Source organism: Meriones unguiculatus, chromosome 9 (assembly GCF_030254825.1).
Source record: "Meriones unguiculatus strain TT.TT164.6M chromosome 9, Bangor_MerUng_6.1, whole genome shotgun sequence".
In the NCBI taxonomy this organism is placed as follows: Eukaryota; Metazoa; Chordata; class Mammalia; order Rodentia; family Muridae; genus Meriones; species Meriones unguiculatus.
The window spans coordinates 54997867-55021736 of record NC_083357.1 but is presented as its reverse complement, the minus strand read 5'-3'; the positions used below and the strand labels follow the sequence as shown (position 1 = coordinate 55021736).

The following is a 23870-nucleotide window of genomic DNA, read 5'->3' as shown; positions in this document are numbered from 1 at the left end:
ATACAGTTGGCAGGACCTTCATTCAACATGCCAGTGCACATAAAAATAAATAAATCTTAAAAATGTATTATGTATAAAATTGCTTGTGTCATCATCTTACATACCTTTATAATCATAGTCATTTTTACGAAGTTCATTTTCATAGAAAATGACAGAATATATGTTCGTTTTCTCCACCCTTGCCCTGCACAACATCCTTCTGAATAAGCATCCATTGCTGCCATGTGGATTAATCTGTACAGCCCCAGGTCTGCTGCCATAAAAATGTCTCTGCAATACCAAATTCTCATTCACTGTGATTCCCTCCTTCCACTCTCACCTTACTTTTTCATGTCTGTCCAAAGGCAAAACACTGGAGTTTGGCTACTAAATTACCCTGTATTGTAATTTCATCTTTTCCTTGCAGGTGGAATGCCAAGGTGGGGCTTAGAAGCCTTCAAAGGAAGCAGCTTTTACAATTTTTGTAAGTGTGCTAAGGTGTGGTAGGTGTTCAGATAGAAAGCTTACCCCCTCAGACATTTTAAGGTGGGGACCTGGGAGAAGTAGAAGGGAGGAACGTATGTGTTTGTGATCAAAGCACATTGTGTACAATGTATGAAATTCTCCAGTGATAAATTAAAAAACCAGTACAAAGGTAAATATTATTAAGACATTCATATTATAAAACCAGCCAACTCTAGAAGTCTTCATTCTGTGAAAATAAAACTTTGTACTTTTCAAACAACCCATTTTCATTCAATTTTCAGCTATTGTCTGTGTATAAGAATAAATTTCATATCTGATGTTTACAGAGTTTCTGTTTAGGATAGTTCTGTGAAAAGTTCTGATGATGTGACTTGTAAAGAGAAGAGAAGACGAGAAGAGAAGAAGAAGGGATACATGAACTCAGTATCAGGCCTTGGCTTTGTTCCTTGTGTCTGCATCTGAGGAAGCACACACAGGTTGGTTCTGTGCTGATGAGCTTCTTTATCTGTGGAGAGTTGGTGCCAGCCTGGCCCATGCTCTAATCGGTGTGGAAAGCATCCTTCCTGCTGGACTGCCATTGGAGCACAGCTTCAGCACATGCCTCTTGGTCGTCAGCCCTACGCCGAAGACACAGAAGAGGTGAGTCAATAAGGCATCAAGATCAGATCATTGGATAAGGATTCAGTTGTTTATGTTATGGAGTTTGTTCTATCTAGAATTCATACTTTCCAGTTTTCAGTGACTCTGAAATATCAGTAGAACTTGTATATAGATTATGGAGTGAGGAAAACTTCTATAGAAAGATGACGGTCTTAAAATATTGTTGTTTTTATGGCTGTTCAAGTAATGACTCTGCTCCCCAAACCAGCTCTTCCTCATTGGTATTTCCTTTCTCAAATACAAATTGCCATCTTGCACATGTAAATCTCTGCCTTATAGGTTGGAAAGCGGTCTGATGGAGCAAATTCTCCATCACAAGTTTACTTCTTACTGCTTTCTGTGGTTTTAACCTGAAGCACTTTCATGGGATTTCTGTGGGTTGCCAGCTGACTCATGAAAGATGCATGGACATATAAAGGCCTATGTTCAAGGGTCTAGCTTCGATCTTAAGTAAAAGAACCTTGAGGTGCTCTCCTATGGCTGATGTATGCCGTAATAACTGTGCTTAAATGTGAAGGGTGGAAAGACTGACATCTGCATCATTAACAAAGTCAGAGAAAGGCTCAGGTTAACATCCATGCTCAGTTCAGTTTCTGTACAGCAGGGGGCGGGGTCTCCTAACACAGGCTCATTTCTGTGTCATTTATATCTGAGCAGAGTCATAGCTTCTCTGAGTTAACACCTCTTCATGCTAAACATCAAGACCGTTTTCTAGATGACAGTAAAGATGGACTTTTCTCCAGGCTTCGTGGCTGCGCTGATTCTCATACTAGGTAAATAAAGTGACTTTAAATATCAAAGTCTTTAGCTGGAATTTACTTAAGAACATTATTCTCAAGGGGATACTGAGAGCGTGCGCTCTCTCTCTACCTCTCCTTTTCTCTCCTTTCCTTGCACTCTAGGAAGGACCCACGGAGACTCAGTGACTCAAACAGGAGGCCAAGTGACCATCTCAGAAGGCAAGTTCCTGACAATAAATTGCACGTATTCAACCACAAGTATAGCATATGCTGTTCTTTCCTGGTATGTCCGATATCCTGGAGAAGGCCCCCAGCTCCTCCTGAAAGTCAACACAGCTGGCGAGAAGGGAAGCAGCAGAGGGTTTGAAGCCACATATGATAAGGAACCACCTCCTTCCACTTGCAGAAAGCCTCGGTGCAAGAGTCAGACTCGGCTGTGTACTACTGTGCTCTGGGTGACAGAGTGGCAGACACTGCAGGGGGAGCTGAGCACAAACTGAGAGGAAACACGTGGCCTGGCTGCTGCGCACCTGCCTCTGAAATCACTGACTTCAGCACAGCCGTCCCTGTGAGGCCTTCCATGTCTCTGCTGGTGAAAATCACAGAAATGTCCGCATGCCAGGCCACATTAACTTCACAAATTAGTAGAATGAAGACGGCTCCAGGGTCATGGCGGTAACTCATTTAAGCCATGTTCTCTCAGTGCTGGGGATCAAAACCAGAGCCCCGCACATACCAGACAAGCAGTCTACTAGTGAGCCACATTTTAAACCTTATCTGCCTTCAGGTAATCAAATGTGCTGGAGAAAGTGATGTTTACATAATGTGACCTAACAGAGTCTAGAAGAAAGGTGGCAGAAAATTGCCACAGACTGGCCCTGTCTTGTGCCCTGCATTCTTGGGAGAATCAGAGAATTCATATATCAGGAAGGCACAGATAGGCAAAATGACACAGACCACACCAGGTAGTTGGTTTGGATCTTCTGCGCTTTACTGAAGTCAAGCCAACACTTTTATAGTAATCTTACAAAGAAGAACCTTAAAGTTGACATATTTCCTGGAGCATTCAGACTTTTTACCAACTATACGAAGTTTACATTTTAACTGAAAGAGTAACCTGGTGGATGGAAGCAGTGTCTACAAAAAATCTTGACCTAACAGCCTCTTAAGAAGAGCAAACATAGAACTAGTGGTGTTTATGCAGTTTACTGCTACTAATTAGTGAGTGGAAGGCCAGGGGCTATCATGGCCCTTTGAACCAAGTTGGCTAAAGATTTACAACCCCTGCTAGAGTTAAGCATTGTGGGGAATTCCTCATGTTTCTCTTGCTAAGGATTTACAATCTTTCCTTAGAGATAAGCTGCTTGAGCTAACCTGTCTGTAAAACTTATAGTAACAAAACTTTCTGACCTTCTATGTTTGCCTATCTTCCTTTTGCCTTATCATAAACACCTGTGTTTGGTAATGGTTTTGAAATATTTTTACTGCAGTGGGCATATTCAGAGCATTTATCCTAACAGAACCTGATTAAATATTTTCTTTAGAAAACCCTAAAACTCTTGTCCCTTTATTATCTACAAAGTTTGGTTTTTCCACAAGCAATTCCTGATGCTGAATCTGATTTATAACCTCTCCTAAGATTTTATTTCCTTCTACTCTTATTTGCTAAAGCTTTTTAGTGATCTATTAGAAATGTTTCCTTGAATAATTAATTGTACTGTTTCAAGAATCATAGAGAAACAGCAAAAAACTCATCAATTTAATCCTGCATCAAGTAAGCGTGGGACTTAGAACATGTCTTTTGGCTTAGATGGTCATGTTAGGGTTCTTGCTAGGGACTTCCAGGAAGCTGATTCCCTTAGGAAACGTGTCTTCCTTCTTGTAGCACAATATATTGATATGCTACACTGACGATACTGGAGTTAGTGTAGCAGAAAATGGCAATGATTCCCTAACAAAGCTCTGTGGAATTCTTTCTTTTTCTCTCACATACAAATCCCAACTGCAATTTCCCCTCCTCCCACCAGTCTCTGTCCCTACCCCCACACCCACTCTCCCTGAACCATCAGCCCTCTGTTTCTCCTCAGAAAATAGCAAGCCTCCCAGAGACAACAACCAAACACGATAATACAACTTACAGTAAGACCAGAAATTTCCTGTCAGAAATAATCCCTGCTCCCCTTATTATAGGAAACCAATTGGTTACTGAGCTACCACAGACTTCATCTGAGCAGAGGTTCTAGGTTATATCCATACATGGTCCTTGGTGGAGTGTCAGTCTCAGAATAGACCCCTATTTGGTCTTTGTGGAGCTCCTATCCTTTCCACGCCATAGAAACTCCCCCTTCTTTCATATAATCCCCTGCACTCTGCTGAAGGTTTGGTTATGAGTCTTAGTATCTGCTTTGATACACTGCTAGGTAGAGTCTTTCAGGGGCCCTCTGCGGTAGGCTCCTGTCCTGTTACTTGTTTTCTTCTACATCAAATGCAACTCCCATTTGTCTTTCTAAGTGAGGATTGATTATCTTACCCTGGGTCCACTTTCTTGTTTATCTTCTTTAGGTGTATAGATTTCATTATGTTTATCATATCTTATAGGACTATGACTGAGTATATACCATGTGTGTCTTTCTCCTTCTGGGATACCTCACTCAGAATGATCTTTTCTAGATCCCACCATTTGCCTGCAAATTTCATGATTTCCTCATTTTTGATTGCTGAGTAGTATTCCATTGGGTAAAAATACCACAATTTCTGTATCCATTCCTCCATTGATGGACATCTGGGTTGTTTCCGGGTTCTGGCTATTACAAATAAAGCTGCTATAAACATGGTTGAGCAAATGTCCTTGTTGTGTACTTGAGCAAATTTTGAATATATGCCTAGGAGTGGTATAGCAGGCTCTTTGAACTCCCCATCCTCCAAGGGAGGAGCAGTCCTGCTAGGCCACAGAGGAGGACTTTGCAGCTAGTCCTGAAGATACCTGATAAAACAGGTTCAGAATCAGTGGACTTGGAAAGGAACAGGGAGGAGATGAGGGAGGGAGGAAGGGTTTGGGAGGAAATGAGGGAGCAGGATACAGCTGGGATACAGAGTTAATACAAATGTAACTAATAAAAAATAAAAATAAAAAAAACTCTTCTAACCAAACCAAACAAAACAAAACAAACAAACCAGAAATTTATAATCACATCAAGGCTGGATAACGCTACCCAGTAGGAAAATGGTCCCACAAGTAGGCAAAAGAGTCAATGGCAGCCTCATCTCCTATTGTTAGGAATCCTACAAGAACAAGCTACTCAGCCATAACATATACACAGAGGAGAGAGAGCAGACCCCTCCTGGCTTCCTGATCCCTGCAAGCACCCATGAGTCCCCTGGGTCAGCCCATGAGTCAGTTGATTCTGTGGGCTGACCCCTCTGGTTCCTCCAATCCTTCCTCTCCCCCTCTCCCTTCTCCACAAGACTCCAGGGGCTCAGCCTAACGTTTGGCTGTAGGATTCTGTATCTGCTCCCAGCAGTTGCTGGATGCAGTCTCTCTGGTCCCTTTGATGAAGATTCTGCCAGGCTCTACTCCCAGAACACTCTGCAGAAAGGACAAAATGTAAGTCTAAGGCTTTGTGGCTAGGCTGGTGTCTAAGTCCCTCCACTTGAGGCCTTGCCTGGCTTCAGAAGATGGCTCTGTGTCCCCATTACAGGAGTCTTTGCTAGGGGAAAGTAACCCTAGCAAATATGCCTCACCTAATTCTCAAGGAGAAGAAGGAAAAGTAGGGACTCAGGTGCTGCAGCATGAAGAGATGAAGGAGACACTGATTGTGCAGAAGACAGGTCACCTTCACAAGCCAAGAGAATGTCTTCTGTTGAGGGAAACTGCTCTCTCTCTCTCTCTCTCTCTCTCTCTCTCTCTCTCTCCTTTCTTTTCTTTTTCCACAATTTTAATTTGAGACAGGGTTTCTTTCTATAGACTTGGCTGTCATGGAACTCTCTTTGTAGACCAGGCTGGCCTCAAACTCACAGAGATTTGCCCTCCTCTGCCTCCCAAGTGTTGAGATTAAAGGTGTGAATCACTAGCATTTTTCTTAAATCCTCCAAATGATCATATGAGATCCACCTATTTCACAGTGAGATTTAGCCGAGTGTTAGACTAATTGTCTGGGTTCTGTGGCCTGGCTATGCTGCCAGAAAAACTAGTGATCACATTGTCTTTACTTCTCATAATTCTCTTCTCAAAACCTGTCTTGTCCTGTATGAAAGAAGTATTCTAGCTTTGATTTTCAGCCATTCTTTTTGCTTATTTCATCTCTGTGAATTATTAGTTCTCATATATACAGTTAATCTTCAAATATCTAAACAATTTTTACATTTTGTATTTGTGCTCTTTGATCACCTCCCCCTGAGGGGGTAGCATTTTTACCAGGCCACAGAAGATGACAATGCAGACACTCCTGATGTGTTCTGATAGAGTAAGATCAGAAGGAAGGAGAGGAGGACCTCCCCTATCAGTGGAGTTCCAAATTTCACTGAGAAATAAGAAGCTTTAAGAAAGGAATTTTCACACCCTTCAGCATATTCCACTTGTCAGTATTTGTGCCAGATGCTCAACGATTTCTCTGTTGGTGTGTAATTCCTGAGCACAGAATTGCTGATCCTTAGCTTTTGTGACCAACTTGAGGATAGGTCTTGAAAAGTATTTTTGAAATAATAATGAATGATTTAAAAGCCTATCATTACTAGAGGATTTAACATTCGCTCAGAAATACTTTGTATACAAAAATGAAATTGTCAAAGAACTAATACAAATACTTTTTTTTTACATTTTTATGAAAACATCTCGTATTTTAAGGGACTTGAACTTGGCTGTACCTCACAGCAGGTAAATAATACAACTTGAAGTCTATCTGACTTAGCCTGATATCCTACAATGTACTCAGCCTCTTTGTTTAAACAACCTTTAAGTGAACAATGTAAGTACTACTCTTTTTAAAATTTAATTTCTTTTATTAATTACACTTTATTCACTGTGTCCTCCCATAAGCCCCTCCTTCCCCTTTCTTCACACATGCCCCTCCCCAAGTCCATTGATAGGGGAGGTCCTCCTCTCCTTCCTTCTGATCTTAGTCTATCAGATCACATCAGATCACAGTGGCTGCATTGTCATCTTCTGTGGCCTGGTAAAGATGCTTCCCCCTGAGGGGGAGGTGATCAAAGAGCACAAATAGAAATATTTTTAAACAGAATTTTAATGTACCCGTTTTTGACAAAACACATTTTTTTGAAACGGGTGACATAGTTGCAAATAGAACGGAGGAAATGTCACATTATAAAGGAATTTACATTTTAGGTGAGGGCCTAGTTCAGGCTAGTCATGATCATTAGCTCCTACTGTGAATCATTTCTATTCAAACTTTCAGAAGTCCTTAGGCATCTACTTTCAGAGAAGGAAAGTAGATATTAACTGTCTTATGTAGAGCCAGAGTTGAACTAAGGTCCTGAAATACAGTCGCATGGACACTCTACTGTGGTTTCTATACATCCATAAGAATTTACATTCTGCATCACATCACCAACAGTAAAAAGCAACCACAAAATGCTTACTCTAAGGTTTTGAGCAACTATAGCGCTGACCGCGAGATGGCAGTGTTGGCATTGGTCCTGTCTCCAGGAGCTGATGTGAGCATCGGGTCTCTGATTGGCTGGTAATACTTCTTGAGAGTTCTCATTTAAAGTACAGGAAAGAGCTGAGGAAATGAGGCAGCAGCTTTGGAGCACACTTCTGCAGTAAAAATGGAGAAGCACCTGCGTGCCTGCTGGGTGCTTTTGTGGCTGTATTTTCAGCGTAAGTGAGTGGAGGTGTTAGCCAGGGGCAAAGAACATTTCGTAGGATTTGGGGGAAAGATTAAATACCTTGGGGTGAAAGGAGGAAAGAAAATCGACCTATTTCTAGCTAACCTGAGATGCTTGTCTATGTTAAGGAAAGATGCTAACTACAAGTGCTAAGTGTGGATGATCGATGTCTGGAACTTCACACTGTTTTCTGAACAGGGGTGGCTGGCAAGACCCAAGTGGAGCAGAGTCCTGAGTCCTTGGTCGTACTTGAGGGAGAGAGCTGTGTCCTTCAGTGCAACTACAGTGTGAGCCCCTTTAACAACTTAAGGTGGTACAAACAAGACACAGGCAGAGGTCCTGTGTCTCTGGCAATGATGACTTACGCAGAGAACAAAAGGTCAAATGGAAGGTACTCAGCAATTCTGGATGCAGATGCTAAGCACAGCACCCTGCATATCACAGCCTCCCTGCTGGAAGACACGGCCTCCTACATCTGTGTGGTGGGAGCACCATGCTCCCCAGGTACTTACAGCCAGCACCAAAACCTGCTCCTTGGAGGCTTCAGGGAGGCAGAGGTGATAGAGAAGTCTTTCTAACACTGTATTGGGGAACTGAATTTCGCTTTTGGGGTTATTAGTATCATTAGAAAGACAACTTTAAAATAGACTGAAAAGCAAGCTTGAGGATTTTTTAATAGATTTTTGAGAGAAAGACAACAGCATAGGAAAGCAGAATATCCTGGGAGTTACCATGAGGTGGGGAGATGGAAAAACCTTAGCCTTTCAGTTAAGCACAGAGGTCAAAGAACAGCTAGGAAGCCAAGAATGTCAAGAAAAATAATTTGGGAGCCTGAGCCATGCATCTCTGCACAGAGGGCAGGCAGTGCCACATCTTGTGCCCCAGATAAAAGGGTTGCACCAGAGTTACACATTTAGAAATGGTACCATACACTAGACCTGCATAGGTTCAAACCAGACAGGGTCCCAGAACTGATAGAAAGAATAGGGGTAGGATAGTTGGTCCTACTCATAATAATGAAGCTATTTGAAATGGATACCTGCTGGGAAAGAAAAAACTTTTTTTTTTGCAGTAGATTTCTCACTGAGTAGACCAACCACACACCATTTTCCCATAATAAGGAGAAGTTGGTCAACATAGAATGAACTCCATGGTTTTTGTTGCTGTTGTTTATTTTTATTTTGTTTTTTAAAAAACATGTCTGTGAGGAGCTCTTTGTTTTGGCAGGTTTTGTCTTGTTTGTTTTTTTTGTTTGTTTGTTTTTATTTTTGTTGTTTTGGGTTTATTTATGGCTTATGAGAGAGAGACCATGAGAGCAAGAGTGAGCCCAAATGAGCAAGTGAGCCAGAGAGAGAGAGAGATAGAGAAAGAGAGTGAGAGTGAGAAGACATAAATTTGGATAGGTAGGAAGATGGATAGAATCTAGGAGGAATTGTTGTAGAGTAAAAGCATAATCAATATATTGACTGAAATTTTGAAAACACTCTCCAAATCGATAACAACTATTTCCAATAAACACAAGAAGTCTTCAGAGGAACAAAGAAGGGCCAGACACACTCTGGAGCTTTTGACTTGAGGGATGATAGACTGGTGAACTTTCTGGCTTTTTGTTTGTTTGTTTCACAACCTTATCCTGTCATGCATAAGAAAACAAATTGGAACAGTGAGTAGGCACTTTCTCTCTCTCTCTCTCTCTCTCTCTCTCTCTCTCTCTCTCTGTCTCTCTCTCTCTCTCATGTTTGCATACAAACTAAAGTCTCATGAAAATCATGTTGCCTTCAGCCAGATGCTCTCATGTTAAGAAAATCCTGTTATTAGGGCAGCTGACCCATCAATAGTAGCCAAAAAGCAGATAAAATCTGACTGCACAAGAACTAACAATAAAAGTAATTGAAAGTTGTATTTTCTTATTTCTGCTCTATGTTTCTTTATGTTTCCTTTTATTGAAAATAGATTTTTTTTCTCACAAAATATATATTGAATACAGTAGCCATGACCTCTACTCCTTCCATTTTCTCGTGTCTCTGCTCTCATCTGGATCTAACATATTTCTCTCTCTCATTAGAAAACAACCAAGAGCTAGGTACAGTGGCATATACCTGTAGTCCAGAACTCAGGGAGGCAGAGGCAAGCAGATCTCAGTGAGTTCAAGGCCGGCCTGGTGTACAAAATGAGTCTAGGACTGCCAAGAGTACACAGAGAAAACATATCTCAAAAAAAAATCAGAGTTCTAAAAGATAATAAACAAAACAAAACAGAACTAACATTTTGGAGTTGGACAAAACAAACAATTCAAAGGAAAAAGCCTAAGAAAAGGCACAAAAGAACAGACCCACTTGTTCATACATCCAGGAATCCCATATATACTCTAAACTGGAAGCCATAATTATATGTATATATCCAAAGGACCTGAAACCGATGTGTTCAAGACTATGCATTCTGCCTCAGTCTCTCTGAATTCATATGAGCTTTGATCATGTTGATTTAGAGGGCCTTGTTTTCTTGGTGTCCTCCATCCCTTCTGGCACTTATATTCTTCCTGCTTTCTCTTAAGCAGGCTTCCCTAAACTCTAAGAAGATGAGTGAAGAGATTTGATGAAGATATCTCATTTATGGCTGAAGGTTCCAAGGTCTCTCACTTTCTGTATAACATCTGTCTGTTAGTCTCTGTATTTGTTCCCATCTGCTGATGGCTAAGCAAGACACTGATCTATGAGTTTGGGAGAATGTCATTAAAAATAATTTAATTGTTACATTTTTAAAGAATAATAGTATTTTCTTTTGCCCTAGGTCCCTACGATATCTACTATTAGTTTCTTGGTCACTCAAGCAGTGTCAGGTAGGAGCTCCATATCATGGAGTGGGCCTTAGTCCCGATATTGATCGGTTACTGCCACAACCTTTGCCACCATTTCCTTAGTACATCTTGCACACAAGGCACCATTGAAGATCAAAGGGCTTGTAGCTGAGTTGGTGCTTACATTTGTCTTTTGGTAGTGTGCAGAATATTTTTCTATATCAAAGATGCTAGAACATAGAGGCAAAAGCTCTGTATAGGCACCAGCTCGAGTTTACATGATAAATGAATTGTGTAAATGATGTCTTCAGCAATGGGGCCTTGCCATTAGTTTGTGGAGAGCAGCGTATAGTCCTGACAACAGCTTGGGTTGTTTGGGGAATCTCATGGGACCTCTTTGGTCAACAACTCAATTAGATATAATCCAATCACAGTAATGGAAGCTTCATTGTGGACAAGTGATGTCCAGTTGGGACATTGTCTCCCCCATTATTTGGCAATTTAATTTAGATCAACTTCATATATGTATACATTTTATGAAGCTTCTACTGTATTAGGTTTCTACAGCACTCCTCAAATAGTCTTTAAAGTTCTTTAGCATTTTCTGTGTCTCTCCTTATATTCCCTCCCCCTTCGCTGGCTCTGACAGTCCTTAAACTATATAGGGCCTATGCAGTGGTTTGCTATTATCAAAGTGAAATTTCTTATCAAAGAACAGTGCTTGATTGCCTAGGCCTTTCAGGTGTCTCTCTGAAGGAGCAACCCAAAGAAACTGAGTGTATTTCCTGTAACCAAGGATTCTACCAAGGCAGAGGAGTCACTTTGTGGAGGGAAATACTTTAAAAATGCACTAGAATGAGTAAACAACATTTTTATCACACAAAATAAAGGATTCTTAAAATTGAAGGTCAATTGATATGACCCAATCTGAAAAGGAGGAATCACACAGACACACACACACAGAGAGAGACAGAGAGAGAGAGAGAGAGAGAGAGAGAGAAAATGGATAGAATCTGAGACCCACAGAACATTTTCTTATGTAAATACATCAATACAATTATCCTAGGAGGAAGACTGAGAAGGAGGAATAGTTGAACAAACCTTGACCACAAATCTCAAACTTGATGGAAGGTAAAAAGGTGCAAGTCCATGAAGCTCAGTACCAACCCAGAGGACAGTGGCAATGCCACCTGCCCTGAGCTTCTCTAGAATGGCATTGTTGAGGAAAGAACAGTCTATAAAGCTGATCCAGAGAATGCCCAACACAGGAGAGTTAGCAAGTTCAGTAATTTTTCCTATGAAACTGTGTCAGCCTGACGATGGTGGGATGAGATATCTAAAGATATAAAAGAGAAAAATACTGCCCATTTGTGACTGTGTACTTGGTAAATTCACTTATAAAGGAAATACTGAGACTTTCTAAGGTAAATCAGAACTAGATTGTCCATCTCTTGTGCACTCTCATTAAGGGAAATCATGGAGACTATAGACTGTTGGGAATAGAAGTGTCAATTTTCTTTTTTTTCCCCTTCCTTCCTTCCTTCCTTCCTTCCTTCCTTCCTTCCTTCCTTCCTTCTTTCTTTCTTTCTTTCTTTCTTTCTTTCTTTCTTTCTTTCTTTCTTTCTTTCTTTCTTTCTTCCCTCAAATATTCTGAGATATGCCCTTACTGTTCAGTGCTGGCTGCACTTTGTCTTTAAGGTTTTATATTGAATTTTCAGACATTTTCTAAGGCATGATGGGTGTTTGTTTTTTTTTTATGCTGTTGCTATGCCTCTTTTGTCACTCATTTTATTAAGAAATCTCTTTCTTATGTTTTAGAAGAGCAAGGAGTTCATGGGGAAAAGGATTTTAGCATGGGTTTCTTGGCTGCTGCTATACACATCAGATAGTTCTGGCTCATTAGTTGGACACAGGTTTGTCATTAATGCAGAATACAATGCTGTATTGTAAGGAAATCTGGACTTTATTAAAAGTCGTATTTTAATTTAAAATAAAGATAATTAAAATAAATAAATACAATTATTATAGAAAATGAAAAGCATTCGTAGGACAGCTTGATTTATGCAGTGGGTTCTGGGCCACCCAGTACTACAAAGAGAGACTTTAAGTCTTAGTTAGGGTTTGTATTGCTGTGAAGAAGTGCTATGACTGTGGCAGCTCTAATAAAGGAAAGCATTTTATTGTGTCTACATTACAGTTCAAAAATTTAGTCCATTGTCAGCCTGTCAGGAAACATGACAGCATGCTTGCAGACATATTGGTGGAGAAAGAGCTGAGAGTTCTGCAGGCAGCAGATAAAAAGAGTACCTGAGCCTGGCTTGAGCACTTGAAACCTCAAAGCCCACCTTGAGTGACACACTTTCTCTAAAAGGCCACACTTCCTAGTAGTGCCACTCCCCATGAGCCTATGGTGGGCATTTTCCTTTATACCACCACCACACCCTGTCTTAATTTTCTACCACTATGATGAGACACAATGATCAAGATAACTTATAGAAGAAAGAGTTTAATGGGGGCTTACAGTTCACAGGGTAAGTCTATAATCATCACAGCAGGTAGAATTGCAGGCAGGCATAGTGCTGGATCAGTAGTTGAGAGCTTTCAACCTGGTCCACAAATGGAGGACAGATAGAAAGGGCTAACTGGAAGTGGCTTAGGGTTTTGAAACCTCTAAACCCATCAGCAGTAACATTCCTCTTCCAAGAAGGCCACACTTCTTAATTCTTCCCAAACATTCCACCAACTAGTGAACAAACAGAAATATATGAGCCTAAGAGAGGCATTCTAATTCAAACTACCATAACAGACCCTGCTTCAAAAAATGTGTTCCTTAGATTTTAAGAAGGAAGTGTTTTTAGTAAGTGATACTTTTACCCATTTATAGTTTTTCCAGAATTCCTTTAATTAGATGACATTATTCCAAAAGTCAAAGGTGAAGTGTTTTATGCAGGTGTGCAGTCTGGCCCAGAAAGCAGCTGTGCAGTGTAAAGACTCCTGATCTACAAGAACCTCACTCAGAGTTGGGGACAGAAAAAGTGCAGACCATTAAACACAAGAAAGTGGGTGCTTGAGGTAACAGGATGTATTTCAAACTTAACTTGAAATATGTGAAAACATGCATGTTCCTGCACACTGACTTGGAGCAAATGTCTCCTAACTTTGTGTTTAACTAAGATGGCAGATTTTTACTTTTAGAAACTCACTTAAGAAAGGTTTATTTTTAGCAATTCTTTGGTCACTGTCAGTATCCACAAGATGGCAGCCTCTTCTCAGAGACTGGGGAAAACTCTCAAGTGGTTTTGAGTGAGAAATTTGTGGAGAAAAGGGGAGGAGAAAAGAGGTAATGAAGGAGGGGAGGGGTTTGATGATGAAAACAAAAGGTGGTGAAAAGTGCTTTTTTTCTCTACTTGGTGGAACTGTATCTTGATGTTTCCTGAAGAAGAAACATTAGAAATGTGAGACCAATTTGGGGGGGGGGTTAAAATCTGAATCCTCAGTGAAGAAGGGAAGAGAGAGTGATGAAATCCTTGAGCTTTTTGCTGGTGTTCCTGTGGCTTCAGTTTAACTGTGAGTTTGGACATTTCCTTTGTATATAAATTGTGGTGTGTGAAGTTGTTTCAGTTATTACTCTAGGATAATGGTAGAAACACCAATGTTTTAAGTCTTTATTTAAAGGGTGGGAGTCCCATGGACAAGTGTCAGCATTCTACAGTGTTAGCATCCCCATGCCTCCATTCCTGTTTGCCTGACTTTGTCTTTCTGCACAGGGGTGAGCAGCCAGCAGAAGGTGCAGCAGAACCCAGAATCCCTCAGTGTCCCAGGGGGAGCCATGGCCTCTCTCAACTGCACTTTCAGTGATAGTGCTTCCAACAACTTCAGGTGGTACAGACAGCTTTCCGGGAAAGGCCTCGAGTTGCTGGTGTCCATCTTCTCCAATGGTGACAAGGAAGAAGGCAGATTCACAGCTCACCTCAATAAAGCCAGCCTGCATGTTGCCCTGCACATCAGAGACTCCCAGCCCAGTGACTCTGCTGTCTACCTCTGTGCAGCGAGCACACAGTGCTCCCCAGGCACCTGCAGCCTGCACACAAACATGATATGTACAGGAAGATCTGAGCTCGAGCATGCTTGATTTTGAAAGTATTTACTTTATGAAAACACCTCATCTGGAACACATAGTGCCCTAAGCTTCATGTCCCCTATTCCTTCTTTTTTTTTTTTTATAACCCACTGAATCTAATTAGTGGTGGCATATGCTTATGGGTGTGGGATCATCCACTGTTGCATGGGAACCTACAAGTGTCCACCTTCCTAAAGAAAGATGACTCTCCTCACCCACCATCTATCAATTACCAATATCTCCTCAGTAAGAAAAGAGGGGCCTCAGGAGTCCTGTTGCTCTCCATACTTGAATTTCTAGCTGTTTTGGTTTTGTGCATTTCTGGTGCAGGAAACCACCAGGTCCTGTGGATTCATGTTGTGCAACAGTCACGTCATGTCCAGAGGACATTTTGAAGTTCTCCTTCCTCTCTTCTACATTTTTCCACTTTTCTTCCAAGATGTTCCCTAGGCTTTGTTGTGACAAGGAGTTGGTAGAGATGTTTCAGTTGTAGCTGATCACTCACAATCTCCTTTTCTCAGCACTTGGAGCGTTCTCCCTATCGTTGGAATGCTTCAGTTTTCCAACTCCTTCTGTGGTATTTTCCTGGCTGTGGAGGGGTTCATATAGATACCCCATTTAGTTTTGAGTTCTCAATACTCACATTCATTACCATGGACAGTTATGCATCTCTGCATTAACCCACTGGGGGAAAAAAAGCGTTTCTGACCAAGCTTGAGAACAACACTATTCTAATTGTTAGCTCTTGTTTGACCTCAGTCTCATTGGTTCCTTGCAGCTGGGAGATACACTTTGAGTCTTCTTTGGATCAGATCATCAATGCTGGTTCATAGATGGAGTCTCAGAACAGGTCACACCTCTATGAATTTCCTCAGGGCTCCTGGTGTAAACACCATCTCTGCTCCTGCCAACATCAGTTTTCCCCTTGTTGAATTTTGTACAGATCCAATTCAGTTTCCTTTCTGAAGTCTCACAGTATTCTCTTGTCCCACGCAGCTATTTTTATTACCAAAGAGACGAAAAAGCTTAATATATTTAACAGCACTAAAGACACATGAAATGCAGAAGTGTCAACAGCAGCTAGTGACTTGCTGTCAGGCAGTCAAAGTCGGTATCCAAGAATGTGCATGTCAGAGGTAGTACCTAAATATTATATGACCATATCCCAAGTTGAAACATGCATGAAGAATGATCACCCAGATGATTAAGTAATCCCAACATCATTACATCTGCACATGCCCAGTCTCTTCCATAGCCTTATGAGAACCTTAGACAAGAAGACAGACAGCTTTTTCCTCTCTGAAATGGTATTCTCTTTGAGGTTTCTCTACTTTTCCTTAATTTCCCTCTTTTTTTATAATTCTCTTAATAAAAATTGCTTTGACTTTGCATACACATACAAGAGCCCACATCTCTTACCTACACTGATAGAAGATCACAAACTCAGATCCTGTTCCAGGTTACACTTTGGTGAATATGAGTGTCTGGCACTGGGGCTTTTGGTCATGTTACACTGTAAAAACAAATAAAAAACTATATATATATATAATTCTTTTTGCATTCATATGCTATTGAATTAAACTGTTACCTTTTAATCTGTTCTAGGATAAGTCAGAGAATGGATGTCTTTGAAATTTCTTCTTAATTAGCTGACATTCAGGCATCTCACAGTGTGTTCCAGTGACAGAATGAGGTGGAGGTGGCAAGCACCAGATGACAAACGACAGGATGGTGGTGCTTCTGTCCCTTAAACCATGGTTTTAAGAAATTACCACTGTTTGTGTGTTGTGTGTGTGTGTGTGTGTGTGTGTGTGTATCTGTGTCTCTGTGTGTGTGTCTGTTTGTAGATTGATCTTTCCTCTGCCTGGTTAGGTTAAAAACCAAGGGCTCTAGAAAACAGAATAGATACATACTCCATAGCAGGAACTCTTCTTTCTTTGGAACCTAGTTCCAAATGAGGATCAGAACCACATCCCCTGTGATAAAGGGGAGCATGGATAAACTCTGGGAGTTATGGGGGCTGTAAGCCTACAACCAGCTGGTGATTTCAATCTATCAGTAATGGAAACAGGGACATCTAAGTTCAGAAGCTGCATCATTGATGAGGCCAGGTCTTCTTGATAATTTGAAAATGAACTTGGAAAATATATGTGCTGATTTCTGAGTTCTAGCCCATGTTTCTGTTCAACAGTGAACAACCTACAAGGAGAAGATTCTTCCATGCCCCAAGCATCTAAGAGACTGGACATGTCGACAATAACTGCAGCCACAAAACTTCCATAGCTGCACTGCAGAGGCACAGGGTGTGCATAGATAGAAGCCCTTCCCTGAGAAGATTAATAAATCTAGTGAGAGAGAACTAGTGGACAACTAAGAATCACCACTCTTTCAGAGGGAATAGTGTTAAATAGATTCACTGTTGTGGAAACAGGTAATCAGAGGTGCCATATACTTAGCAACAATGTTGGAATCCAAAATGGTTGGCTTTTTCTTCAGCCTCTTGAACTGAGATAAAGCTTGGCAGTATAATACAGAGGCCTGGTGAGGCTTTTGTCCATTAGTTGGCCTCCTGCTGCTCTTGGACCTGAACAAGTTCTAGGCCTGATCAGTACATGCTTATGTCAAAGCTGTGCGTCAATCATCCATCTTGTGTTTATTCAAACTGAGCAACCCTAAATGAGGGGAGGAAAAGCTCTTTTTTTTTAAAATTTTTTATTTAACTTTTTTTTTTATCAGTTACATTTTATTAACTCTGTATCCCAGCCATGTCCCGATCCCTCATTCCCTCCCAGTCCCTCCATCCCTCCTTCCCTCATCTCCACCGTGCCCCTTTCCAAGTCCACTGATGGGGGGGACCTCCTCCCCATTCATCTGATCCTGTTTTATCAGGTATCTTCAGGACTGGCTGCAAAGCCCTCCTCTGTGGCCTAACAGGACTGCTCCTCCCTTCGGGGGTGGGGAGACCAAAGAGCCAGTCATCGAGTTCCTGTTAGAAATAGTCCCTGTTCCCCTCACTTTGGGAAACCAATTGGTTACTGAGCTACCACAGACTACATCTGAGTGGAGGTTCTAGGTTATATCCATACATGGTCCTTGGTTGAATGTCAGTCTCAGAAAAGACCCTGTGCCCAGATATATTTTGTCCTTGTGGAGCTCCTATCCTTTCCCCATCAGACTAACTCCCCTTCTTTCTTATGATTCCCTGTACTCTGCCAAAGGTTTGGTCATGAGTCTTTGCTTTGAAAACACTGCTAGTTAGAGTTTTTCAGATGCGCTCAGTAGACTCCTGTCATACGTTCAATGCACATCCCATCTGTCTTTCTAAATGAGGATTGATCATCTTACCCCATGTCCCCTCAATTGATTATCTTTTTTAGGTGTATAGATTTCATTATGTTTACCATATCTTATAGGTCTATATAAGTGAGTATATCCCATGTTTGTCTTTCTCCTTCTGGGATATTTCACTCAGAATGATCTTTTCTAGATCCCACCATTTGCCTGCAAATTTCATGATTTCCTCCTTTTTGATTGCTGAGTAGTATTCCGAAAGAATCTTCACTAACCCTTTATCTGACAGAGGACTAATATCCAGTATATACAAAGAACTAAAGAAGCTGAAAAGCAGCAATCCAAGTAATCCAATTAAAAAATGGGGAACAGAGCTAAACGGAGAATTTTCGACAGAGGAATATCGAATGGCAGAAAAACACTTAAAGAAATGCTCATCCTCATTAGCCATCAGGGAAATGCAAATCAAAACGACCCTGAGATACCACCTTACACCCATCAGAATGGCCAAGATGAAAAACTCAAGCGATAACACATGCTGGAGAGGTTGTGGAGAAAGGGGAACCCTGCTCCACTGCTGGTGGGAATGTAAACTGGTACAACCACTCTGGAAAGCTATCTGGCGCTTTCTAAGACAAATAGGAATAGTGCTTCCTCCAGACCCAGCTATACCACTGCTAGGTATATACCCAAAGTTTGTTCAAGTACACAAAAAGGACACTTGCTCAACCATGTTTATAGCAGCTCTATTTGTAATAGCCAGAACCTGGAAACAACCCAGATGTCCATCAACGGTGGAATGGGTACAGAGGAAAAGCTCTTAAAGACCCTTACAAACACCAGTCTTGGAGAAGACACGAGAATTTTGGGTTCCTTAATGTCCTCTCTGTGTTCTCTGTCCTCTATCTCTCTCTCTTTCGTTCTCTCTTTCTCTTCCTCTTTATGTTGCTGCCCCCCCCCCGTGTGTGTGCACGTGTGCAAGCTCATGCACACAGTTGTGTGTTTGTTTCTTTGTTTAGCTTTTATTCATCAGTCGATTCTGTATACTGTGTTTTCCCTTCTTTGTTTTGCAGTCAAAATTTTCCCTGCCTTGTACTTTAGCTGGCAGAGAAAAGAAACTGATCACATCCACCAGATAGTCACAGACCTCTCCTCAAAGCAGTTTCCTGTTCCTTTCCTGACTGCTTACTTATGTGCTCAGATGGAGTGCCCACATGCATGTTACTGTAATGCAAACTCTCAGAGCTGCTTCCTGCAAACCCTACTTATGGATGAAATCAGTACTTTTCTCATGAAGAAACACCCATTATCAATAAAAAAGATGAACCCTTTCAAAACTTCTGACTTTTAAAACCATCTTTGATTGAAGCAAAAATACCATCTGCTTAGATTAAAAACAAAACAAAACAAAACAAAAACCCAGGTTCAGTTCCGGGCAATCTTACATACATGCCTTGAAGTGTAGTAATCTTGCATTTCTTCCCTTGAAATGAAGGATTCAGATTAACAAACACAAAAGATTCCCCAAGCTCTGACATCAGAAAAAGGAGTCTTGGGTCCCTGCAGATCATGATGAAGGACTGCCCAGTACTACTGAAAGCCGTAAAGGCTTCATATGCAGTCTCAAGGCCTAGATAGTTCTTTCCAACACTAAGATGAATCTTGTATTCTTCCAATTCCAGGAAGTGCTGTTTCATCAGGTGTTATACTGAGTAGGTTACTGAAGTGTTATGATTTGAATGTAAGTATTCCTGTGAGGAATTATTTCTAGTATATAGTTATCCTTGCTTCTAACACCCACATGCACTATAGTTTTCAAATCCTGCAGCTTTTTTCAGCTGATATTTACTCTTGCTGGAATCTCAAACATCCAGTGTTCCTATTGTACCTCAGGTTTCGCCCTCATCATGTCACTCATTGACCTCTCAAGGCTTTCAGGGACTCTGATTCTGCCACACAGCATCTGGCATCCTTCACTTTCCTCTGAGCCTCAGTGAAGGTCTTGCTGATGCAGGGCTGGTATATTCTTCATATCTTGAAAACAAGCACCTTGCAGATGACACTGACTTCTGCTGCCAACTTTCCCTGTAGCCTGCCCCCTTTATCATGCAGTGAGAGGAACACAGTGAGAGGGGTAAACTAAGGAAAACACTTTTCATCATGACCTCTTTCCAGAAAGTGCCAAAGAGACTGTTTCCCCAAGAACCTTTTCTTTAAGTGAAAGTCTTCTGTTTCCATACTCTGGGGAATCTTACCTTCCAGGCACCATTTCTCTTGGCTGACTGAAAAGTAACAGGTATTCTCTATAGTAGCAATAATCTCTTTAATAATTACAGTTGAGAGGCTTTTGATGACAACTTCTATTTCCTTAAAGGTTATAGTTTATTTAAATTCCTAACCTGAACTTTATTTAACTGTGGTACATGGTATCTATCAAGAAAATCATACATTTCATTTAGATTTTCCAATGTAGTGGAGCACAGGTTTTCAAAGTATGATCTAAAAATTCTTTGGATGTCACCTTTGAATTTTCTGTTGTCTTATCCAATCCTTTACATTCCTAATTTTATTAATTTGGATACTCTCCCTCTGTCTTTTAGTTAGTTTGGCAAAAAGTTTGTTTATCTTGTTGATTTTCTCAAAAACCAGCTCTTGGTTTTGTCATTTCTCTGTGGTTTTAGCACAGAATTCTACTGGATGTTCAAAGAAGAACTAAAACTAATACACCTCAAACTATTCCACAAAATGGTAGCAGAAGGAACATTGCCAAACTCATTCTATGAGGCCACAGTCACCCTGATACCTAACCACACAAAGACCCAACAAAGAAAGAAATTTTCAAATGAATCTCCCTTATGAACATTGATGCAAAAATACTCAACAAAATATCTTTTCCACACCCTGGCTTAGCACACTAATGCCTCATCCTAAGGTGCTATAACTTCCCTTGAGGGAAATGGAACCCATTGTCTCTGTCCCAGAGCTGAGCTCCAGTACCCAGCTCCAGTCCAGGCCTCTGCCAACAGGAATGACAGGTTTCTTCTCCTTTATTTATATCATTTGTAGATTCAATCTCATTATGATGCCCTAGCTTTCATGGATATTTTCTCCCAGGATTATTTTTTTTTATTTAACATTTTCTTTGACAGAGATATTTGTCCATTTCTTCCACCTTGTCTTCAATGAGATTCCATGTCTTGTACTCTGTTGGTGAAGCTTACCTCTGATGCTTACCAAAGGTTTATTTTTATATATATGAGGATGGCATGAAGGAAAGGAGATTAATTAGAGAGAGTGCTAAGAGGGTTCATAAGAATGAGGCAAGCTGGGTCTTCTGCAAGGCTTGATTCAGTACCTGAAATACGGAAACGGAGAAGGACAGTCCCATTCAAGTGGTTGGCCTCATGAGTAGGGATGAAACTGGGGAAATTTCATTGTAGGGCATGAGGGTGAGTGAGGATGGGCTACCTATTTCCCAGACAGGTGTGGCCTCCAGGGTTCCAGGGGGAGTGTCTCTGTTGGCATTTGACACAAAGTAATATGGGTGAGGGAGGAGAGGAAATGCAGAGAGGTTCAGCTGAATCCCAGAGAACAGAGGAAGAGTGAAAGAATTGGCCCCTGCAAGTGGTCTGTTAGAGGGCTGGGGATGGTACCAGGGAACTGAAATAGAGGACAGTAACTCTGGCCTACGTGCTTCATGAGCCCACATATACTAGATTTCCAGATACATGGTGTTTTTAGATATTTGCAGTAGACACAAAGGAAAGAACATGGGCTAGAATCAAAGGGGTGCCAGGAAGAGCCAGAGGAAGGAGGAAAGCTGGGTTGTTGCAGTACTTGGCAGATTCTCCAGGGGATCCACACTACTTTTCTATCAGTAATTCAGTCGACAACACTGGATGCTGTGAGAATAAGCCACATGGATGTTGCCACACTCATGACCAAATGACTCATGAGACCTTTTCTAAGAGTAGCTATGTGCATTTGTGATTCCAGGCTGGTTTCTATGGAATGCAAGATACAAGCATAGAAACATCGTAGTTATATTATCAACAAGAAATCACGGAAATAGAAAGAACGCTGTCTTCTTGCTACTGAAAGCCCATAAGAGACTTGAAAAAGCATTTTCTTGAGTGCTGTAATTCACAAGGACAACTACATACATAACCATTTTTCTCTAAGAAATGGGAGAATACTTGATGAATGATCCAAGAATTCTGCAGTGTGAGAGTGGAAAGGTCAAAACAGTTCTAGACAGAACAAATGTGACACACACACAGACACACACACTCACAAACACACCCATATATACACCACATACATAGATTTATATATGAACATTTTATGTACATACATTCGTATATGAAGCATCATACATAGCCTATACTACATGTAAAGAAAAGAAACAGCTTCACTAGTATGTACAAATACTATTCTTTCTCTCTTAGTTTTAGAACCTACGTGATATGACATATTGTGTTTTATGCCTCTGAGACACATAGGGTCAGAGAACACTTAACCAGACTCTTTGCTGTTTAGAGATTCAAACACAAGGTGGCAGTAATTCTCAACTGCTGGGGAGGATGCAGAGAATTCATTTCCTTGTGTGCTGACTGTGCAGAAGCTAAGCCCTTTCCTCAGTGGCTGAGGGGAAGACTCCAGAACTAGAATTGTTACTGAGAAAGAACAACACCCTGGCAGCTGTAGCTGACCTGCTGGTTGTCACGATTGACACTGGATTTCAATTTCATTGGGAAGAACAATGAAGACATGTGTTTCTACTTTATTCATGTTTCTGTGGCTGCAGATGGATGGTGAGTTAATATTTTAGGGTCACAGAATAACCAGTGGGCATTTCTGAGACATCAGGGGGAATCGATATTTTATTCAGGTTTTCTCTAGTTACTGTAACTGTAGTAAAAGAGATTTCTGATATGTGATGACCTGACAACCTTTCTCCTTTCTCTCCATCTTTCTGCATAGGGATGAGCCAAGGAGAGCAGGTGGAGCAGCACCTTTCCATCCTGAGAGTCCAGGAGGGAGCCAGCGCTGTCATCAACTGCACTTACACAGACAGTGCCTAGGACTATTTCTCTTGGTATAAGCAAGAACCTGGGAAAGGTCCTCAGTTCTTCATGGACATTCGTTCAAATGTGGACAGAAAGCAGAACCAAAGACTCACAGTTTTACTGGATAAGAAGGCCAAACACTTCTCCCTGCACATCACAGACACTCAGCCTGGAGACTCAGCTATGTACTTCTGTGCAGCAAGTACACACTGCCCCACTGGCACCTGCTGCCTGTCCTCAAACCATGGGGCTGTGTCCACATCCTGTGTCACGGGCCTTCCAGGGCAGCATTTGCCAGTTGCTAGTTTGCAAGTGCCAAGTATAATGTAGACATTAAAAACACAAAATAAGAAAGTTAGCTTCAACTCCCTCAGACAATTTAGGACAGTTTTCTCCATCCTTAAAAAAAAATATTTTATCAAAGAGCCAGCCACTGAGTTCATGTCAAAGACAGTCCCTGCTCCCCGTATTAGGGAAATCACTTGGAGACTGAGCTGCCATGGGCTACATCTGCGCAGGGGTTCTAGGTTATCTCCATGAATGGTTCTTGATTGGAGTATCAGTCTCAGAAAAGGCACCTGGGCCCAGATTTTTGGTTCTGTTGTTCTCCCTGTGGAGCTTCTGTCCCTTCCAGGTCTTTCTATCTCCCCCTTTTATATAAGATTCCCTGCACTCTGCCCAAAGTTTGACTATGAGTCTCAGCATCTGCTTTGATACTTTGCTGGGTAGAGTCTTTCGGAGGCCCTCTGTGGTAGGCTCTTTTTCTGTGCCCTGTTTTCTCCTTTTTCCAATGTCCATGCCCTTAGTCTTTCTGAGTGAGGATTGATCATCTTATCCAGAGTCCTCCTTCTTGCTTAGTTTCTTTAGGTGTACAGATTTTAGCA

The 23870-nt window shown here is 41.3% G+C and overlaps 2 gene segments (V, D, J or C); both read left to right on the top strand.

The window, feature by feature from the left end:
- The first annotated feature begins 1852 nt into the window (after nt 1-1852).
- On the top strand, nt 1853-8287 carry LOC132656288 (T cell receptor alpha variable 10-like). The segment is given in 2 exon segments: nt 1853-1898; nt 7908-8287. Coding segments are annotated over 2 exon segments (426 nt in total).
- A 5737-nt stretch (nt 8288-14024) lies between these two features.
- LOC132656287 (T cell receptor alpha variable 12-2-like) lies at nt 14025-23001 on the top strand. The segment is given in 3 exon segments: nt 14025-14073; nt 14274-14558; nt 22901-23001. Coding segments are annotated over 3 exon segments (435 nt in total).
- Nucleotides 23002-23870: the final 869 nt, after the last annotated feature.